The sequence below is a fragment of the Hibiscus syriacus genome, unplaced genomic scaffold, assembly GCF_006381635.1.
Source record: "Hibiscus syriacus cultivar Baekdansim isolate YM2019G1 unplaced genomic scaffold, ASM638163v2 tig00013960_pilon, whole genome shotgun sequence".
NCBI classification, from domain to species: Eukaryota; Viridiplantae; Streptophyta; class Magnoliopsida; order Malvales; family Malvaceae; genus Hibiscus; species Hibiscus syriacus.
The window spans coordinates 1763193-1785543 of record NW_024062312.1 but is presented as its reverse complement, the minus strand read 5'-3'; the positions used below and the strand labels follow the sequence as shown (position 1 = coordinate 1785543).

The 22351-nt window shown below is 34.6% G+C and overlaps 3 protein-coding genes across 6 annotated transcripts in view; 1 reads left to right on the top strand and 2 right to left on the bottom strand.

Moving 5' to 3' along the window:
- Positions 1-2668: 2668 nt before the first annotated feature.
- LOC120206739 (methylenetetrahydrofolate reductase 2-like) lies at positions 2669-6645 on the bottom strand. Its single transcript, XM_039206323.1, has 12 exons — positions 6500-6645; positions 5734-6178; positions 5588-5648; positions 5422-5504; positions 5141-5314; positions 4800-4973; positions 4339-4439; positions 4118-4229; positions 3775-3855; positions 3501-3678; positions 3002-3336; positions 2669-2814 (listed from the first exon to the last, which is right to left on the bottom strand). Exons 2-12 carry the CDS (start codon positions 6136-6138, stop codon positions 2731-2733), a joined length of 1788 nt encoding a protein of 595 aa, XP_039062254.1. The 5' UTR covers positions 6139-6178; positions 6500-6645; the 3' UTR covers positions 2669-2730.
- A 1812-nt stretch (positions 6646-8457) lies between these two features.
- LOC120206740 (alkaline ceramidase-like) lies at positions 8458-11149 on the top strand. Of its 2 annotated transcripts, none has more exons than XM_039206324.1 (3): positions 8458-8584; positions 10000-10319; positions 10633-11149. In XM_039206324.1, the coding sequence occupies exons 2-3, from the start codon at positions 10069-10071 to the stop codon at positions 11144-11146; spliced, it is 765 nt and encodes a 254-aa protein (XP_039062255.1). In that variant the 5' UTR covers positions 8458-8584; positions 10000-10068; the 3' UTR covers positions 11147-11149. The 2 variants fall into 2 exon arrangements, with proteins under 2 accessions (XP_039062255.1, XP_039062256.1); XM_039206325.1 differs by lacking the exon at positions 8458-8584 and adding an exon at positions 9474-9604.
- Positions 11150-13515: 2366 nt separating this feature from the next.
- Positions 13516-22351, bottom strand: part of LOC120206738 (ENHANCER OF AG-4 protein 2-like) — a 31677-nt gene continuing 22841 nt past the window's right edge. For 2 of the 3 annotated variants that reach the window (XM_039206322.1, XM_039206320.1), the window contains exon 13: positions 14425-14635. The gene's annotated coding sequence lies outside the window, so the exon portion shown is untranslated. Of the gene's footprint in view, positions 13641-14424; positions 14636-22351 lie in introns of those variants that run through there. The other variant, XM_039206321.1, reaches the window with a different exon arrangement.

Genomic DNA, 22351 nt, shown 5'->3' with positions numbered 1-22351 from the left:
TGTTTAAACTATACTTAAAATTAATTTTTTGATATTTAAAGATTTTTTCGTTAAAATTATGTGTCTAATATTTTATTTATTATATTTTTAGATTATTACCGTTAAAAAATATTATTAAGTGGCATATGTTACTTTCATTTTCTTATAAAGTACTAAATAATATTTTATTTTTTAAAAAAAATAAAGAAATATAAACGTGATTTATGTCATTTAACGAATATTTTTAACTGTATGCACCTAAAAGTGTAACGAAGAAAATATTAGACATTTATTCTTAATGAAAAAAATTTTAAACATCAAAAATCAATTTTAAGTATAATTTGAGAACTTATTTTTGTATTAAACATTTCCTTTAAAACAATTTTATTTGGTTAAAAAAATTAAGATTTTATTAATCGGAAGTTAATTTTATATAATTTATATGTAATTATTATTTTAATATTTATTAATTGAATGAGATCGAGTTGAGGTTTTGGTCTATCCAAATTTGACTTTAATAATATACCTTTTTATTCGTCATTCGATCTGATTCAATTTAAATTTAAAGAAATTATGTCTAATTTAATCTAATTATATATATATATATATATATATATATTCATACTCAATCCGATCGACCTTATATATATATATATTCTATTTGAATTAGGTAAAATAGAGACGTAATTAGAAAATCTTGTATTATTAGAATAATTATCTCTAAATATACAATCGATAGTTATATTATTTTTGGTAGAATATTCTTCTCCAAAAATCTACCATATTGTATCTTTTAAAAAATCTGATTCAACTTCACCCGAGTTCAAAATTTGTAAAACGCTAACCATATAATATTAGAACCCGTTAAGTTTAGATCTCATGAAAATTTCTATATGTATGTTAGTTTTAGGTTTAATACAAAAATAAGTGTCTAAATTTTACCTCGAAAAACGATTGGTAGCTAAAGAGTTTTTCGCTAAAAATAGTTCCTAACGTTTTCTCAGTTACACTTCTAGGTGCCCCGTTATATTTTTATTTTTAATTTTCTTGATTATAAAAATATTATTTTTTAATTAAAAAATAAAAAAACCCTTAATTTATATACAAAAGAATCCCAAAATTTAATGAAATTATAAAAAAACCTCTAAAAACTAAAATATCTCATTTCAACCCATTACCAACCATGGAACGCAGGAGCACCGACGGAGCAACGATAAAGGTGGGTTTTGAGCGGAATTGTACGGTGGTTCGAATGGTGGTGACGGTGTGACTTATGGACGTCAGGATCAGCTGGAATTAATGAAAAACAGTGGCGGTGGCTTAAAATTTGACAAACCTTCGAACGCTTCTCCACGGAAAACGGTGGTAGCTTACGACGAAAGACCAACGTGGGTTTGATCGGGAGTTGACGCCGGTGCTAACAACGGTGGCGGTGGCGGCCACAACTGGCTGCCCGACGACCATGGAAGGGGAAAAGGGAGAGTGTGGAAAGAAAGGGGCTACAGCTGCACGAGGGATTTTTTTTTTTTAATAAAAAATATTTTTTATTTTTTTTAAATTTTAAAATAAATTCTTAAAACTATCATGGCTCGACACGTGTCACTTATTAGCTAAATTTAACGGCCGTTACGGTCTAGACAGTTAAAAGTGCTCCGATCAAAACGTTAGACACTTAATTTTAACGAAAAATTATTTAAACACTAAAACGTTTTTTGAAACAAAGTTCGTACACTTATTTTTCTGTTAATCCTTAATTTTTTAAGTTTGTCTAGTGGAACAAACTAAAATAATAATAATAAACGTTGTAAATAGAAAAAAGTTGAGTTGGAATTTTGAAGGGTAGTCCTATTATTTAATATATTGATCGGATACAATTAGGTAAAATATTAATAATATTTTTTTATTTTATATTAAATTATTAATATACTATTATTTAATGTATTGATCGGATACAAATACCTATAAGTTTTGCATACCACCCTTTTAGGTCTCATTTATTGATTTACTTTTACTAAATGTATTTTTTTTGGCAAGAAATGTTTTTAATATGTATATATATATATATATATAGGGATGAGCATAGGTCGGATTTGGGTCAGGTTTCGACTAACCAAACCTGATCTAAAAATTTTACATCTTTCACTCGATCCGAAAAATATATACCTTTTACTCGACCCGAATCCAACCTAGCTTTTTGAGATAAAATTTAAATCCAATCCGACCCAAAATAATAAAAAATATTATTTTTATTCAATAAAAATAATATATAGAGGATTATTATTGTAATTATTCCAAAATTATAATGTAAAATTTATTTTTTTCGAGTCGAGTATTTTTCACCCTAAACCCGAATCTGACCCGACCAGAACATCACCTTTAAAAAAACCCAACCCGAACCTAATTTTTTTAGAAACTCAACCCAACCCGATCGGGTCGGAACCCTTCAGGTTCGGGTCTCATGCCCATCCTTGTACATATATTGATTGTTGGATCGTGTTAATTATCATACACCAACTCAAATGAGGAAAAAACGATATAAAAATAAAAATGATAAGTCTATGAAATTAAAATAATATTTAATTTTTGTACCATTAAATAACCATCAAATCCAAGCATAATATCAAATTTTCATTATTACTAATATAAGGTTACAATTGAAATTTCAAAAACCAATAGACAATAAAAGCAGAAATCATAAAGTAAAAAGATATTGAGGATATGAACATTGCATGCATCATCTCAATCTCATCTTCAAAGATGTTCAAAAACACCAAAAATATTACCGTCCATGTAATTGTTATCCACCAAGCTCACCAAATAGTAGCTCTTCTGAATCTGCAAAAATACCGGCGTCACGTTATACGGCGTAACTCGGACTTCCGGGTGAGTGCCGGATGCGGTATGTATCCAAAACATGCGTACAAGTATAACCATATTCACATAGATAGCCATTGAGATGATATTGTGCTTAGTACTAGTAAAAACGAAGTGCAGGAGGTGAGCATCGAAGCGAACGACAAACCTGTTCGAGCAATTTTCTCGAAGGATCGCCCTCCGGGTACAGGGCGGACCATGATCGAGCCCAGATTTCGAATGCTTCATCCTTCCACACCATGAAACTGGCAGGATCCACAACGGTTGGCTGGATTATTTCTTTAGCTGGGAAGACACCCCATGTTACTGCATTCACGCTTGTGACACCGATGTTTGATACCAAATCCCCATCTTTGTTGACAGCTACGTAGGTCAAAGTCGAAAACGACTCGCTCTTTTTCACAAGCGCATCTAATTTTTCCCGGGAGCAGAAAAACTCGAGATAAGCCTTCTGGTAAACGTACCCTCCGGGGCCACCCCAACCTGCAAGCCATCGTATTGGAACAAGTTAGTGCCGATATAACGCTAGCTTTTACAATGAGAAGTTGAAGTGAAGGGAAGAAGGAAGGTTCAAACCGGAGAGTAGTATTTTATCGAACCGAATTCGAGGATACATAAGAAAACATAAGTCGGATACTTGTACATACCGACGGATGGAGAATCAGAGCGCTCCCCGTTAACAGCTGGCTGACTATTGATGGTAAGGAAACCCTTCAAATTGATCTTCCCTAGCTGTTCATGTATGATCTTTGTCTCCGGCTGAAGCCCGTCCAACTCAGACCAAGGGCTACTTCTCAACTTACCCAGACAATAACTTTTGAATTTCTGATAAACCCGAATTCGAGAATTACATAATTAAGGCCAGTTTAATCGAAAAAGAGAAGAGAATAGACTGAATGGATTCGAATATAGAAATTTCACCTCTTGGATATCATCAATGCTTTTCAATGGGGTAGCCCATTCTTCCTGAAGTTTCTTGTCACGCGCACGGGGCCTCATGAACTATTGAGAAATTAAATCAACTTCAGTCACACAGGTTATATCATCGAAAAGAGAAAGTAAACGAGGACATTTCATCGATCAAAAAAAATCGGTGTTCTCTATCAATGAACCGATATAACACATCGACTTGTTACTGAGAAAGCCAACATACAAGCAGAAAGAAATTGCAGTTGCACTTCCTCCGAGGGAGATTGAATGGATCGAAGATGCTTTAAATATCATCGATAAGAAACAAATAGTGAAATTCAACCATATTGTATACCTGATGATCGGATAGCACACCATATGATGGATTTTGAGAATCACCCCATCTCCCCTGTGGATATTGGTCCCAACCAATAGTCCGGGATATGTAGCTCTTTGGACGGTTAGCCCTGCCATCATTAAGCTGGAAAGATCAGATATTCAGGAACATTTACATTACAACCAGGTAAAGTGCAGGGAACTATCCAATAACTGGGATGCTCAATATTTACCACATACCAAAATATTGGCCGAACATCCTCTTTAACACGAAAGATATTCGCAGGGCGTCTCCAAGGTAAAGACCTGGAAATTTTGGACTCTTCAATCAATCCAAGATTCTGCAAACACAAAGCCTATGTTTAGCATGGGGCAAACGAATAATTGACGGCATTAGCTCAACCCGAAACTATTGCCGAAGTTCAATTCTCATTTACTTTCAATTGCAGAAAAGAAACTTTTGACATATTATCTTCACACAAAGCAAAGCCTAAGTAATGAAATTTGCTAGTCAATTCATTACGTATCCACTATTTGCATATCTTTTTAAAATAAGTGAACAAAACATGAACTACACGCATAAATATAGGATGATAAATGTTCAACGTATAAATGTTCACCGTAATGTTCAATTTGAGGAAGAAAGGAACCACGAACTACACGCAAAAGTAATGATGAAATATAGGATGATAAGAAAAAACCATTAGAATAGCTAATGCAGATTTCTCCATGTTTAATGTATAAAGGTGCAGCGTCTTAATCCCGTTAGCTATAATCTTGCGGCACATTTCTGTTCCAAGGTGAATCCCATACGCTTTGACAGCTTCATCATTGTCCTTGATAGGCTCTAAGGCTGCGATAACCTCATCTGGTATCTACAACGAGCCAATAAAATTAGATGTTACAGTCGAAAACTACTAATCGAAGTAACCACCAAATACTTCATATTCACTCTTCTAAGCAGCCATAACGAGTATATTCAAACATTAGTAAAAAAACGTAACAGTCCAAACATATGCATTATTATTATGATACTGCATACCTTAGTTTTGCAAAAGCCGGTCATGCGCAAGAAGCCCTTATAGTTATTAATGGGCATAATACCGGGCACGATAGGACATTTAATTCCAATTTGGCGACAGTCATTGACAAATTTGAGAAAGATATCGGTATCATAAAACAGTTGAGTAACAATCAGATCAGCTCCTGCATCAACCTACGGAGTAAAGAGGGTTTAACACAACAATTAACTAGTACAAGGAAATCGAGATATTAAAATTTAGAACAAAACTTTCAAAATAGCCAATGAGTTAAAAGTAAAACCTTTCTCTTCAAGTACGCAAGATCACTCTGATAAGCTTCCGGTGTCGCTACGCCATTATCTCCGATAGCATCAGGATGAGCCTCTGAGACAAAAAAAAACATTAATAATCACAAACCACAAAAGAAGACTATTTGTAGCAGACAACTAAAAGAAGATCAAAAGCACCTGGATAACCAGCAACTGTTATGCCGAAGTAGTCACCATACTTAGCTCTAATATGTTTCACCTAGAACATTGTAAGAGAACTTAGTAACATATTCCAGGTAAAAAAACGGAAGCAAAGTAAATAAATAAAGAACAACGATGTTCACCAGATCGAGGGCACAGGCAAATCCGCCTTCGACCTGAACGAACTTGTCCTGGCCATGAGGCGGGTCGCCTCGAAGGGCGAGAACATTCTGAATGCCATTGGACTTGATGTTCTCAAGAGCATGGTCAATCTTCTCAACAGGCATGTTGGTGCAAGTGAGATGCATCATTGTTTCGACACATATGATGTTTTGCATCTTGTTAGCAATGTCGAGAGTGAGATCCGCCGTCGAACCACCGGCACCCCATGTGATGTCGCAAAAAGACGGATTATGAGCCACCATTCGATCCATCCTCTCGAACAGGTTGTCCACACCATCCTCAGTCTTTGGAGGGAAGAACTCAAAGGAAAACACCACTTTCCCTTGGTCCTGTTGCAAAGACTGGATCTTTTCTATCACCTTCATTTTTTTAAATTGGATCTGGGATTCTCAGTGCCAACAACAACTGCAAAAGAATTGAAAATCAAAACCAGATTTTCTAAGACATGATAAACAAGAAAGAAAGATCAAACCCAAACCCAGATCAGAATGAAAAACTGATAATTCAGAGATAAACCCAAGATTCAATTTTGAAGAACAACATAGAAAAGAAGAAAAAAAATGAAGAATACACATTTTACATCAATCATTTGTAAGTAAATTAGATCAGCTGAAACATAAATGACACATTAATACTACAAATTGCATATTCAAGAATCTAACAGCTAATAAACAAAGACAAAACCTTCCCATATCCATGGAAATGTGAAAAAGAAAGGGAACTCACAAGAGGGGGGCTATTGGGATCAAATGAGAGATCTGAAGCAGAGAATGATTGGGAAATTGAGCTAGTATTTGAAGGTGAGGGGAGGGTTGGTGTGATTGAAATGACAAAGTTGCCATTCAACAACCCAAAAGCAAGTGTTAATTAACCCATCACTTCACGCATACCGACTTCCATAAGTCATAGTTTCAGCAATATGATATTATTAATAAGCTGCAAATTCCAATCATATACATTATTTAAATTTTACCAACCATATTATTAAAAAAATTCATTTTTTCCAATGTTTTTAAAATCAAAGAGGACATTGAACCGATAAAAATACTGGTTTACTGGTTCAATCGTGTTTAACCGCAGTTGAACCGGATATTATATAAAATAATATATTTTTTTTCAATTTTACATAATATTCAAAGCAATATTAATATATATGTAACACTTTTTTTAAGTTTACAATATTAAAATGTATAAAAATATCACAAGTCATAACATATATAAATTAAAAACCATAAAATCAAGTGAAATAAAATGATTCAAATCAACTACAACATAATATTTAAGGTAAAACATATTAAATAATCAATATAAATATATAACTATAATAAAAAAATAAAATTGGGGTTTAAAAAATCATAACAAATGATGTCATTTAGTTGGCAAATGATGTCATTTGGTTTAATTTAAAAAAAACAATCTCACATTGCTAAGAAACATAGAAGAGCATTTCAAAAGTTTAAATAGTAAAAATATGAGAACAAAACAATCCCACATGACTAAGAAACATAGAAAAGCATCTCAACTTACTTCTATAAATAATAGAGGTAATTTGACATTCAAAATCATGAAACCTTTTGGTTAGCACAGAGCGAACCATTCTTTTGCTTCAATTGAGCTCAAATTTTAGGCTTCAATCGAACTTCTAAATTTTTATTCAATTCGAGCCTTTTCGAGTTCAAGTTTTAATATTATATTTCGAGTTCTAGTTGAACTTGATAATTTTTAGCTCGTGAGTTTTTGAGTCGAGTTGAGCTTACTTTTAAAGTTTTCGAGTTCGAGTCAAGATCAGCAATACTCGAATTTGACTTGGCTCGTTGAACAAACGACGTCGTTTGGTTTGATTTTTTTTTTAAAAAAAAAGTGAATCGACGGTTCAAACCAGTTTTATCGATTTTCAGCCGGTTTTATGAGGTAACCGGACCAGACAGGCCATTGGTTCACGGTTCAACCGGTTAAACCGTCATATCCGATCCAATTTTGATAACCATACTTTTTTCAATCTATTTTTTTTCAATATTCTTACATGGTTTTCTTTTTACGTTTTCTTTAATTTTTATTTAGTCGACAACTACAACAATTTTAATATTAATTGTTAATTTTTATATTATATCTTTTATTTTAATTTTTTATTGAGTCTGTTTAATTTTAAATAAAATTTTCGTTCATCGAGACATTTTTTTTCCTCTTGTGATACACATTTTCTCTTCTTATAGTACGATCGTTATGATTTTTTGTGCGTTTTTCGCAAAGCTTTGTAGTTGTTTTACTACTCGCACAAAAATCATGATGAAATTTATTTTCTGATCGGTTTATCGACAGTCACATATAGTTAGATCTCATCCTTAGTAAAAGATTATTTGTTGATGTAATCAGAATTTGTAACGAAACAGACTGTCAGATTGTTTCGTTCTCCCACGACTCTTTTATCACTTTGTAAAATATCTCATTCGACAAAGACAATAAATTCTTATAAAGATTATTAGATTTTGATATTGATTGTAATTATCAAAGTAATATTTTATTTTTCTTTGTATCTTTAAGTTTAATATTTTATTATCCCAATATAATCAATCAAATCAAATCCAATAACGGTATAAATTCATTTCCCAACTTAAAATCTCAGCCGTCCATCAATTATAATCCAGCCAATGTGCGTTTCCCGCAAATAAATTCCTTGGCACACCACGCGCCCCCTTGCTTCCTGCATTCCACCGCCAGATTCCTTTCACGAATTTGTTTCCCTTCTATTCTCAAAGCAGCTTAAAATTGATTTTGTCGCAATACCAGATCTTACTTGTTTCCATTCCAAAGGTTAGTTTCAATTTCCCTATTTTGTTTTCATTATATATATATATATATATTGCGTTCTTCCTATGGTGAACTATGTGGATGATTTTGTTATTAAAAATGGCTTTTGTTTTACTTTTTGAGGAATGGGTCTTAACGGGTGAAGGTCAAATTTCAAAGGGATGTTGGGTTTTGGAGGGTTAGTACATTTTCATTTTTTATGGGTAGCTGAAAAGATGTTTTCTTTCCTTGAAATCGCGTTGTTTTACATATTAATTTGCTGCTAAAGTTTGATTCTTTTTAGTGGTGGAAAAATAAAATAGCTAGAAATCTGATTGATTTGTAATAATTGCTATACATACAGGGTGTTAGTTTAGATTTTTTTTTTTGGTGGGGGGAGCTTCAATTCAGTATTGAGGCTACTTTTGAACTTAAGTTGAATGCTTTGGTTAAACATTGGATGGAATTTTGATGTGCTGAATCTTTAAGAAGATTGCTTCGGTCAGATTGGTCAGGCGAGATAGGCGTACTGTATTTTTCAGTGATGAAAAATGAGATTTTTGCGGTTAATTCGATTAATTAGTTGCTGGGAAGTGTTTTTCTTATTTGGTAGAGGTTTTAGTTTCTTCTATGATTTAAGCTTTTGAATAGATAGATTCGCATGGGTTAGCTGCGATACCGGTGAGTATCTAGATGTCAGCGTTCATTATCCTTTGGCTAAAGTGAGATGCCATTGCAATTGCTTCTGTATTATCAAGATGTTATTCGAATTTGATAAGAGTGGTGTCATTGTAGGCTTATAGGATTTGGTTTTGTTGACGTAGAATGATTTTTAATGGCATTCTATGTAGTAATGCTGGGGGTTTATTTTTTTTATTTTTTCGTGATCTCTACATCCGTGCCTGTGGATTTTCGTCTGTTTAGTTGATTTCTCTAAGTCAAAAAGATTTTCCCATCGAATAAGTTGAAAGGGGGCTGAAACGCAGTGATAACTTTATTTTGCTAGATAGGTGCTGTGAATCTTGAACATAGCTGGTGTAGAAGATTAGCCGAGTTTGGGCCTTATACGGAAGTCGGCCGAAGCTGATGTTAGAAAAGCTTTACGTAATTGAGAGTTGTGCAACTGTGTTAGAACACTTTGCTCTCATGAAACTAAATGCTAGAATATCAATTCCTTAGATTCTTTTGTACACTTTTTCCCTATGGCTCTCGGTCATTTGGCCTTCTAGCAAAAGGTTCACTTTATGTGCATATCTGAATCGGTGTACATATGCCATTGTCTAAAGTGTTGTGGCGTTTGTTTTTTAGTTAGTTTTTTTACTTGTCTCTTTCCGTCTTTCGATAAAAGAATATTTTGTTGAGCTAAACATGGTACTTTTTGTTTAATTTGTCTGTCAAATGATTTTAGAATCTCAATTCTTTATGGACACTAAATGCAGGTTTTATGACAGTTTCAAGACTTAAGTAAAAGGTGTATCAGCTGAACGATAATACGTTTTTAGTATAGAATGGAAGATGGGCTTTCAAGCTTCTGGGGTCCTGTTACATCCACCGACCGGTGTGAGAAAAACTACGTTCACTCATCTTACATTGCGGAGTTTTTCAACACTATATCCAATGTCCCGGGCATTCTTTTAGCACTCATTGGCCTTATAAATGCCTTAAGACAACGATTTGAGAAGAGGTTTAGTGTCCTTCACATATCTAACGTGATACTCTCCATTGGGAGCATGATATACCACTCCACACTGCAACGTCTGTAAGTATTCCGTTCCCCCAAATGCTTCCGACATTAGATGAATGTCTCTCCAACCGAGACATTATATTGGAACATATTGTTTCCGTATGCCTGATTAGAAGATCGTTTTTTTCCTTGTAGTGGTTTGTTTAGTAGAAACAATGACTAAATTTAGGGTTTATTTGATTATTGTTCACTGCTTCTGATATGTCAGATGAACTTTAGAAACATTGCTGCTGATGTTATGTAGCTTTAAGAATTAAGATTTAAAAATTCGCAATCCTTTATTGTTTACCAAGTTGATTTGCAATGTCAAATTCCGAATTCTTTTCAGGCAACAGCAAGGTGATGAAACTCCAATGGTGTGGGAAGTACTTCTATATTTTTACATCCTCTACTCACCGGATTGGCACTATCGGAGTACAATGCCTACTTTCCTGTTCTTTTACGGAGTAGGATTTGCAGTAGTCCACGCGCTCTTCCGATTCGGAATTGGCTTTAAGGTGCACTACGTCATTCTTTGCCTTATCTGCATCCCTCGCATGTACAAATACTATATCTACACGAAAGATGCCACTGCGAAACGACTCGCAAAGTTATATATAGCGACTCTGCTCCTCGGAAGCATATGTGGGGTTTCGGACCGGGTATTCTGCAAGCAGATATCTAATTGGTACTTCAACCCTCAGGGCCATGCCCTATGGCATGTCTTCATGGGCTTCAACTCGTATTTCGCCAACACATTCTTGATGTTTTGCCGCGCGCAGCAGCGAGAATGGGATCCGAAAATCGTCCACTTCTTGGGTGTTCTCCCTTATGTCAAGATTCAAAAACCAAAGAGCCAGTGAAAAGGCTTGCTTGCTGCACAAGCCGTTTCTTTTTTACCTGGAAGAGATGATTGTTTTGTGATTGTCCCATATTTTAACATTCATAACCTCTCTTATTAGCTCTTATTAGCTTTCATGGATTTCATGGATTTGGACCCTTGGTTTTACAGAAATTAGTTTAATGTATTTGCGAGTGATAGAAAATAGGGCAAGAATTTTGGTCTTTGAGGGTGTTTTTTTGTCCAACTTTTCAGAATTTTTTTTATTAATCTGGGATAAGTACAAGCGGTATATGTTCAAAGATAAACTCTTAATCTTTCGACATTGATCGCTCACACCCCTGATAATTATGATGCTCGAACCCAGATCCTCCGGAATAATAATAATTTATTGATCACGGATACCACTTCGTGCTTTCTAAATAAACCCTAATTTTAACAAATAATTCAATAAAATATATCTCTATATATGTGAAATGAAATGAGGAAGACAAGTGGAAGGGGAAATGACAATAAATTTGAATGTGATGTCTGCAAACTTTGCCTTTGGTCCCATCTCCATTAGATGCTGCTCTATTTGTCCTGTATTTTTCAAAATCATGTATTAATTTTAAGGATTAGGATAAATAATTATTCTAATATTTTAATAATGAGCATAAAATATATTTTAAATATTCATGTATGTTCACCTATGAGAAGTAGGGCAGAAAAGGATGAGATAATCAAAGGCCTTGCAAGTGAAAGTGCTGGTGCCATCATCATAAGCATAACTGTAAGCCCCAGGGCATGCCCTTTGGAAATGCTCGAGTAAAATGAAGGCCTACACGTTGTTGGGCTTCCGAATCAAATAATTAGTTTATATAAAATAAAAGTTTAATTTAAAAGTTTATTTATATATCACGAATCAAACGATTACAATAATTAAAAAATAATTGTTATTCGGTGTTTAAGCCTAACATGTACAATCCTATAATCACCACGTACTAATAAAATAATTAGTTTATATACAACTACATATTTTCACAAAATGGAGTTCTTGTTATGCTTTTTAATCTTTATTTTTTATTAATTTCTGTTTAATTTTATTATCAATTGATGATTTTATAATTATAAATAGATCACATAACCTTCTAAGTTTCTTAAATTTATTTTTTTTATCAATTTAACCTTTAAATTTTTAAAAATTAATAAAAGATTATTAATTTAAGCAATAATATTTTTGTTGGAGTCCCGATTGAATGAAATCACCCTAAACCCCGATCATATTGAGTTTCATATATATATTTTTTTGGTTGAATCGTGTTAAGCTACGGATGAATGATGTATATATTTTTATTTAAATCGGGTTGACCAAAAATCTAACCCAATCCTACCCATAATCATCCCTAAAAATATCACATCAATTGATTAGTTGAAGATATCATGTCAATTAAAAATAAAATAAGATTTTCATATTAGTATATGTAACGATTTCCAGGTTCAGATATCAAGTAGGTCAGGAAAAAAAACAATTAAATTTAAGGACAAGTGTCATCCATGTACTTAAGACTGAGTTCAAGGATACATTTTAAAGATACACGGCATCCATTCATTGTATGAAGATGACATATCAACATAATTTTAACAGACCTACACTTTTGGATTAATGAATGCGACAATTCCCTTCCCTTTCCAAGTTCAAGAACTAGGTACCCCAAGGGTGGAGGACAAATGATTAGAGTGAGTGATTTCACTCTCACAATATTATAAATAATCACACTCGCCTTTACACATAAGGGAGTTAAAGCCCGTGGACTAAAATTGAACGGATCAATAACATAAAAGATTAAAACCACCTTTTTTTTAATCGATAACCAAAATTGAAGGGCTGAGAACATAAGGGACAACTCATGAATTTACCCTTTCTTTCATATCCATCTTCCCTTGTCTGTTGTAAGACTTGTAGAATTTCCACTGTTTTTAGATAGATCGACAAGCATTCCGATCATAAAAAGTTTGACCTTTCTGTCTACAAACTATTTGGAATCTTAGGATCTTTTGAGAAATAGACTTCAGAGTGTCACATTTGTTTGAAATACAACTAACGACAATGACCGTAATGAAAACGAATTAAAAGTTTAGTAATTGTAATATAAATTTTAAAAATTCAGTGATCGAAACAATAAAGGCTTGAAAGTTCAGTTACAATCAGTGTAGTTTACCCTTTATATTAGAAGTGCTTTCACGGATATATCCAGACCGGCCATAAAAGCAACCCTTCTAAAGTTAAAGAAAACCACATTCCAAACATTCAAACACAACCATCTGTCGCCATTGATAACCAAAATATCCAAGTGCATATAATGGCAATCTCTATTCTCATCCAATTAATCAAAGGAAACATAAATAACATCACCTATGTTGCTGACCCGTCGTTTTTCTTTGAATCTTGGTTTTCAAGAGCGCAAGACGCGCCGAGGCGCAAAAGGTCCCTGGAGCTTAGGCACAAGACGCGCACCTTTCGTATGCGAGAATCACTGTTTTAATATATAATATATATCAAGTGAAAATATACTTTGTACTCAAAATAACATGAAAAATAATATTATAGTTCTTCAAAGATCAAAACATTCAATACCATTACACTATCAACTAGCAACAACACAAAATAACATAAAAAAACATAGTGAGTGAGAGTTATTTTTAAGATGGGGTTTTTTTAATATTAAATTATAATAATTTGTTAAATAGTAATATCTTTAAAAAATTCGAAAGGCGCTGCTCCCGGCGCCTAAAGCCCTGAGGCGCGCGCCTCTGAGCGCCTCTTGTAAATCGCCTCAACCCAGACGGTTGCCATCTTCATCGCCTGGCTGCGCATCGCCTAGGTGCGCCTTAAAACTAAGCTTTGAATACCACTAGTATCGATACCACCGTCAAATGCATATCATATTCGTACATGTATACAAAGATATGACCCTCCAAAACTCTCCAAATACATCGAAAAATAACTTTTAAAAAACAAAGTCATACAAAACACATGCCCCACCTTAGTTCAAGTAACATGGAGCATCCGTGTTGTCCGAGTAAAGGGAAGGTCGTGGTAAACAATTTATGAAAACCAGTTTCATAGATTATTAGCTCCAGATACGTATGATGTACTATCAGTGTAAAAAATCTACTAGACATCGGCAGAAAAATTTTGGAATTTAATGAATTAACTAGAAAACAAAACTCAAGGAAATTTGTGTGTAATATACATCATAATAGTACATGATACCTCATAAACACTGATATTTTAGCCAAAATTTCTTGAAGTATTTTGCTAACTACCTACACAATTGACAGAAGTATCTTTAACTACTAATATCTAACTAAAAAAAATTCCAAGCATTGTCCAGGCTCAAGAATCCATGTCAAATATTTACCTTCAATTTTGCAGTAGTTTGCTCTGCGCTTTACGACCTGTCAACATTGGTGGATATCCGTGTTGTATCACCATAGCTAGAGATTTTCAGATTGTCATTTTCAAAACCTGTGATATACAAGTAATGAACACATTATTCTCAGCTCAATTCTCTTTTATTGTCTGGAAAGCACAAAAAGAATATCAATCCCATAACCTTTTTTCAACATTTTAACAATAATTGATTCAAATATTGATAAAGATTCATCGCTATCAAGCCTTTGAAGTTCAAATCGAGTTGTAAAATACAATTTTAGTCAGTAGCGGGACCGCTATCCGTGGCTCAACTCAAGGTTTGAACTAGGAATGAGCAAAACTCAACTCGACTCGAATCGACTTCGAGTTGCAATTTTATAAACTCGACTCGAAAAAATTTTAAGTTCAAATCGAGTTGTAAAATACAACTCGAATAACTTGAAATTTTTAGTAATTAGTGAATTTATTTTCAAGTTTGAGTCAAGTCCTTCGACTTTGTATGATATATGTATATCACATATGAAGAAATATATTTGTACTGTATATATGATTATAGAAAGTCACTTAAATTGGAATTAAATGATATTATAATATTATAAATATTTACAATTAAATTTAAATAGAAACTCGAAAAATCGACTCGACTCGAATTTTATAAACTCGACTCGATTCGAAAAAATTTCAAGTCAACTCCGAGCTGTAAAATAAGACTCGTCAACTCAAACAACTCGAAATTTTTTTACTCGACCCGATCGAACGCTCACCCCTAGTTTGAACATTGAGTTTCCCCTACCTAGCAAACAGAAGGAAAATAATCTTTAGAATCATACAGGCTGAGGGTGATTTACAGTTCCCAGGCTTACTGAAAATTCAAGTCCTATTTTGCAGGTCAAAAAGTTATATTTTTAAGTATTTTATGTTATCTTTGTCAGACTCCAGCAACATCTGGCACATATAACTACCCTGGGTTTGCTCCTCGCAAGATCATCTTTAAGACCCTAAAAAACAAAATTTTACTTCTAGCTAATGGCCTCTGTAACCATGCAGCGTCCACAACTTTTGACGTTTAAACATTCCTCCCCGATCATATTAGATCTTGTTGCAATACAATCAAACAATAAATGTCCCCTCATCTAAAATTTCAAGGAAAGCATAAGCATTATGCAAAGATATTCACCAATCCCAACCCCCCTAATCCTCGAGAGTTATCACACCTCAAATTCCACCAAAACCTCTAACAATAAACGATGATTTCTACCTTAAAAAGAGCACTAGTCCACCTCATCAAATTTTTATTTAGCACCAAAAAGATCACTGAACTCAGATTTGGTTCTATCAAACTAGACCAATTTCCATGCATCAGAATGGTTACTTATACCACCATTAGAAATATCAGCTTAGAATTTTGCATGAGATGCAAGTCCAGAAAATTGTAACAACTCTAAAACACTTTTTCATTAGTTTCTATATGCAAGACTATACTACACTGTTCAAAAAGGCCTGAGATAGACTGTGATGATTAGAACAGTTGTAAAACCTTGAGGAGCTCAAAGCTGTGCAAAGGTAACCATACAGTTTAATGTCATTAAAGATAAACAATCAAATTCAGCCACTCAGTTGCACCTGCCAATATACACTGTGTAACAGCCAGTTCACCATAGCCAAAGAAGATAAGGAAAAAACATTGCCGAAATATACAAACCATGCATGATAATTATACACAGCTATTACAGTATCTAGAAGTTTGTGACCGATTGCACAAAAAAGTAGCATCTATATTTATAATATTTTCAGAGACAGTGAGGTGCAAACATCTTGATTCTTGTTTCATTCCTAATTCCATTATAGAACTAAATAAATAACATAAAAGTTAGGGTTCAGCAAGCCATATTATTATTATTTTTATAGGAATGGCAGGACTCGATAAAAAACCCCTTCATGATTAATGGATCACAAAGTGCTCCTTAATCAGCGAAAGGAGGAAAAGAGTGCCTTATAATTCATTAAAACCCAGAAAGTACATAATACTTAGGGAACAAAGCATATAAGCTCCCTAGACAAACCGGTCGAAAGCCTAAATTATAACAGAAACAAAACAATGAAGCTAGCCAATACCAGCCTTTGCTAAGGCATCAGCCTCAATATTAGCTGACCTAGCAACCCATCTAATAATACCCTCCAAACCTCTTAACTTAGTAACAATTTCCTTCACAAGGTCTATGTATACATAGGGACATCGATCATAGTTCTTGACCCAGTCCACAGCAAGTTTACTGTTGGATTCAACAATTAAACGATCCTTAATCCGTTGCTGGAAATAGCCATAAGCTCTATCAAAATAGGAGGACCTGGACCAGAAGCCTCTTGGAAGGAACCCACCACCGAGCCATCCTCAACTCTTAGAATGCCCCCAATACCACTTTTCCTCCAATCTGCAGTAACAGCTGCATCCACATTCAGTTTTAAATAGCCCTTTAGAGGGCGAGTCCAAGCCACAATTTTTAAGATTGAAGACCTTGAGTTAGAGCAACAATCACCAAGTGAAGGATCACAAATGAGAGAGTCCTTTAGAATAGTCACATCCTTATAGAAAGCTAAGAACCAAGCAGCCAGCCTACATCTTGCCATAAAAAAAAGATCTATCTGATCTAACCTTGAGTCCAAGCCATATTATTAAAAACTGGGTCGCAGAATAAGATGCAAATCTTGTCAAAATGGGACTTGGTCGATGAATTGCACAGAAAGCACAAGAGTTTCCAAGGAAACCATGCTCAACCAAACAAGCATCAAATACAAAGCAACCACCAACTAGCACTGCAACCACACCTCAAAGCTGTGCAAAGGTAACCATACAGTTTAATGTCATTAAAGATAAACAATCAAATTCAACCACTCAGTTGCAACTGCCAATATACAGTGTAACAGCCAGTTCACCACAGCCAAAGAAGCTAAGGAAAAAACATTGCCGAAATATACAAACCATGCATGATAATTATACACAGCAATTACAGTATCTAGAAGTTTGTGACCGATTGCACAAAAAAGTAGTATCTATATTTATAATATTTTCAGAGACAGTGAGGTGCAAACATCTTGATTCTTGTTTCATTCCTAATTCCATTATAGAACTAAATAAATAACATAAAAGTTAGGGTTCAGCAAACCATATTATTAAAAACTGGCTCGCAGAATAAGATGCAAATCTTGTCAAAATGGGACTTGGTCAATGAATTGCACAGAAAGCACAAGAATTTCCAAGGAAACCATGCTCATCCAAACAAGCATCAAATACAAAGCAACCACCAACTAGCACTGCAACCACATGTACAGTTTTATCATCTCAATGGCAATGTAGGAAGATATAGCATAGGATTTATTATTCCTTATGAAATGCTAGATTCAGCCATCAGTCTCTAGACTTGGACAGCTTAAATCCACAGTTGCTAAATCTGTCAGAGAACCTAGACTTAGAAGGAATACATCCCAAGTTCTATAAAATAAAATAAAAATTGACTCATATGATATAAATAGCCAATCGTTAGGAAAATAAAGATGCATGCACCTCAACAAGAAAGGAATGTCTTACTCCCATTAGTTCATTCTATTTTCCCCTCTTTCCCTTTTATTGATTCCAGTACTTTTTTTTTTTTTGAAAGAGGAAAATTTTATTAAGATAAAAAAGAACCATGACTAAGAGCCTCATTAGAAAACCTCCCTAAGCCTAAGAGGAGGAAAAAGAGCACCCAAAGCCATGGTAAAGACAAAGGAGCCAAAACAAGCAGTAGAAGCGCTACCAAACAACCAGAACCCATAACAGAAGTAGAAAACCAGACAAAAAAGACTTAGCAGACCCCTCCCACGAAAAAACCAACCCCACAGAAAGCTGCAAACAGAAAACTAAACAGGAAAAGATGCAAGCGCATACTTGGATAATGAATCAGCAAACCAGTTGCACGATCTGGGAACGTTCTTAACCACAAACTTTTCCTTAAAAACAATCGCAGCACTGTTTTCAATGATGTGTGCCCATTCAGGAGGTGCTCTGGTAGGAGAAACAAACCAGTTCACAACTTCAGAACAGTCACATTCGATAATCAGGTCAAAAACCTTGAACCATTTAGACTCCTTAAAATGCTTAATAGCACGAACAACCGCCAGAAGCTCCGCAAGCAAAGAAGAACCACTACCAATTGATTCTGAAAAGGAAAGAAGCGAAAACGAGTCCGAGTCACGGAGAATCCCACCAATCCCACCCCTACTGCCATCTGAAAGCTGTGTTGATAACTTCTCCATCAATATTAAACTTCTCCGCAAGCAGAGAAGAACCACTACCAATTGATTCCAATACTATTTCAACGTTTCAATCTTCAGCAACTAATACAATTTACTTTTCTACCTTTTATGGTAGCTTTACCCTTTTATCTCTGAAAATCATTGAACATAAAAGCTTCTTTAATAAAAAGCTATATCCCAACATTCTATAAATTATAAAAAAAAAAAATCCTCTTTAGTCTTGAGCATCTATTACAATTTACTTTTTTTATCTTCTATGTCACTCTTAACCTGTTTGGCACTGACTCTAAAACATGACTTAATATATATGTGTGTGTGCGCGCGCAAACTCTGAGGGTCAAAATTCATATTTAATTTCCATGCCAAGACAAACATGGTCAAAGAAGAAAAGACAAATGAAGTAGAACCATTTTCGAAACTATCAATCCAAGAGAGCAAAATCTGATTTGGTAATTAAATATCCTGAAAGAAGAGAAACAAAAGGACCAAAATTATGCTCCCACCACTAGCAACATAACTGTAGGAATTATAGAGATGATTTGTTACCATTCCTATAGAGATATGATTTGTTACCATTCCTATAGAGATATGATTTTGCAAATAGATTTCTACAATCTCTTATTTTAAGGGATCATATCCTAGGATTATTATTTTTCCTTTCTTAGAGCTTCCTACTTTAGAGAGATATTTTGTATATAAATATGTAATCTGTCATATTGAAAAGAATAAGAAATTACAGAGAATTACTCTGAATTCTACATGATATCAGCTTAGGTTACGGTTTCTTTCCAATCTAGATGATGTCCACAACTTCTTCTCCTACTCCAGAGATCACTTCAAATCCAAAAATATTTTCTGGTTCTGCTGCTCAATCAGAAGGTAATCTGGTCATGAAAGAACCAGAAGGTAAACCTCATGCTACAGTTTTTTTCTCCTCCCAATCATCCCCTAATTGGATCATCGATTCTGGTGCTACGGATCATATGACTGGTAATAAAGATTTGTTTTGCAATTTTTTTCCAAACTTTGGTAAAGCTGTCAAAACGGCTGATGGTTCTTTGTGCAAAATAGGACATGGCACTGTTATTCTCAATGACCAGATTGTACTTAAAAATGTCCTCTTCGTACCAAATCTGGCTTGCAATCTCGTTTCCGTTAGTAAACTTTCCACCGACTTGCACTGCTCTGCAATTTTTAATGATATTGATTGTACCTTGCAGGCACTGAACTCGAAGAAGATGATTGGTAAGGCCAGCTTGCAGAATGGTCTCTACATTCTTCCTGCCTCTACTAAAACCGAAATCTCGAAATCTTTCACCGCTTTAGAAATAGTTGATAATGTTATGTTATGGCACTATCGTTTAGGTCATCCTAGTTTTCACTATCTTGCAAAAAAATTTCATGCTCTATTCATTCATAAAAGGCCAAATTTTTTTTCTTGCAAAGTTTGCTCTCTTGCCAAACATACTAAATCAACTTATTCTCCTTCTACATATAAGCCTTCTCACCCTTTTGCTTTGATCAACAGTGATACTTGGGGTCCTTCTCGGGTGAAGAATGCTGATAATTGTAAGTGGTTTATCACTTTCATTGATGATCACAGTAAGATAACTAGGATTTATTTGCTAAAAGATAAATCTGAAACTGCAGGTGTTTTTACCCAATTTTATAACATGGTTCTCACTCAATTTGGGTCTAAAATTCAGCTCTTTAAATCTGATAATGGCAGTGAATTTTTTGCTAAGTCTTTGGGTGCGTTTTTCAGGGAAAAGGGCACAGTTCAGATTAGTTCTTGTGTTGACACTCCACAACAAAACGGTATTGCCGAAAGAAAAAATAGACACCTCCTTGAAGTTACTCGTTCTCTTCTATTTACCACCAATGTTCCAAAATATTTGTGGGGGGAAGCCTTATTAACTGCCACATATTTAATCAATCGAATACCTAGTAAGGTTTTACAATTTCAAACACCTCAATCTATATTTCTGCAATACTTTCCCCATTTTAAACCTATCTCCTCCACTCTTCCACTTAAAATATTTGGTTGTACTGTTTTTATCCAAAACATTGCTCCTAATAAGTCCAAGTTAGATCCTAAATCATTAAAGTGTGTACTGGTTGGGTATTCTTCACTTAAGAAGGGTTATAAATGCTATCATCCTCCTTCAAAACGATTTTTTACCACTATAGATATAACATTTTATGAGCAGGATCCCTATTTCACTCAGGCTGAAATTCAGGGGGAGACATGAAAGGATTTTCAGCCACATCAGGTATCTCCTCCTACTCTTCATTCTCAACCTTCAGAATTGCCACCAATTTTGTCATTACCTACAGATTTGTCACCTGTAACTACTCTCATTGATCCACCGGTAATACCTATCACTACTTCACCCATACCCACTTTAAATATCCTTGCTGAAAATACACCTCCTATTCAAAATATTGCACAAACAACACCAATCAAACAGCTTCGTTTCTATACAAGGAAAAGAAAACATATTCTTGAGGCTGTTTTGCAATCTGATGCTTGCCGATAATTGAATTTGGGTCCAGCTGCCGAAATAGAAGAAAAAATCAGTAAGTCCACTTTCCCTACTCTAAATGACTTCCCTATTGCTATTAGAAAAGGGGTTAGACAGTGCACCAAACATCCTATTGAAAAATTTGCTGGTTATAATTCATTGATGCAGTCTTTTCAAGCATTTACAGTAAACTTGGATAAAGAACAGGTTCCCACAAGCATAGCTGAAGCTATAAAGGATTCAAAATGGAGAAGGGCTGTTGAAGAGGAAATTTGTGCACTGGAGAAAAATGTTACTTGGACTGTTACGGACTTTCCTCAAGGAAAAAAGGTTGTTGGCTGTAAATGGATCTTTACTGTAAAGTATAACTCAAATGGTAGCATCCAACGATACAAAGCGAGACTAGTGGCCAAAGGCTTTACACAAACATATGGGATAGATTTCACATAAACTTTTGCACCTGTGGCGAAGCTGAATACTGTTCGAGTACTCCTAAGTTTGGTTGTAAATTGCGATTGGAAATTACACCAACTTGATGTAAAAAACGCTTTTCTTAATGGCAAATTAGAAGAAGAAGTCTATATGAAGTTGCCACCTGGCTTAAAGTCTGTTGAAGGAAGTAACAAGGTGTGCAAGCTCAACAAGTCTCTATACGGGTTAAAACAATCACCCAGAGCTTGATTCGAGAGGCTCACTAAAGTCATCCTAAAAAACAGCTACAAGCAATCCCTCGCTGATCACACTCTTTTCATCAAGGTAACTTCTACAAATAAGAAAGCTATCCTTTTTGTGTACGTGGACGACATAATTCTTACCGGAGATGATGAAGAAGAGATTTGCAATTTGAAGAAGTTGTTAAATAAGGAATTCGAAACCAAGGACTTGGGAAAGCTAAGGTATTTCCTAGGAATGGAGGTGGCAAGGTCAAAAGAAGGACTTGTGATCAACCAAAGAAAATATGTACTTGATTTACTCAAAGAAACTGGTTTTC

Excerpts from the sequence above, each read along its gene's own strand:
- LOC120206740 (XM_039206324.1), top strand. The coding sequence starts at position 10,069 with ATGGAAGATGGGCTTTCAAGCTTCTGGGGTCCTGTTACATCCACCGAC. Across the intron at positions 10,320-10,632 it reads CACTCCACACTGCAACGTCT|GCAACAGCAAGGTGATGAAA; the intron begins GTAAGTATTCCG and ends AATTCTTTTCAG.
- LOC120206739 (XM_039206323.1), bottom strand. The coding sequence starts at position 6,138 with ATGAAGGTGATAGAAAAGATCCAGTCTTTGCAACAGGACCAAGGGAAA. Across the intron at positions 5,315-5,421 it reads TTGCGTACTTGAAGAGAAAG|GTTGATGCAGGAGCTGATCT; the intron begins GTTTTACTTTTA and ends TTTACTCCGTAG. Across the intron at positions 3,679-3,774 it reads GCATTGATGATATCCAAGAG|AAATTCAAAAGTTATTGTCT; the intron begins GTGAAATTTCTA and ends CGGGTTTATCAG.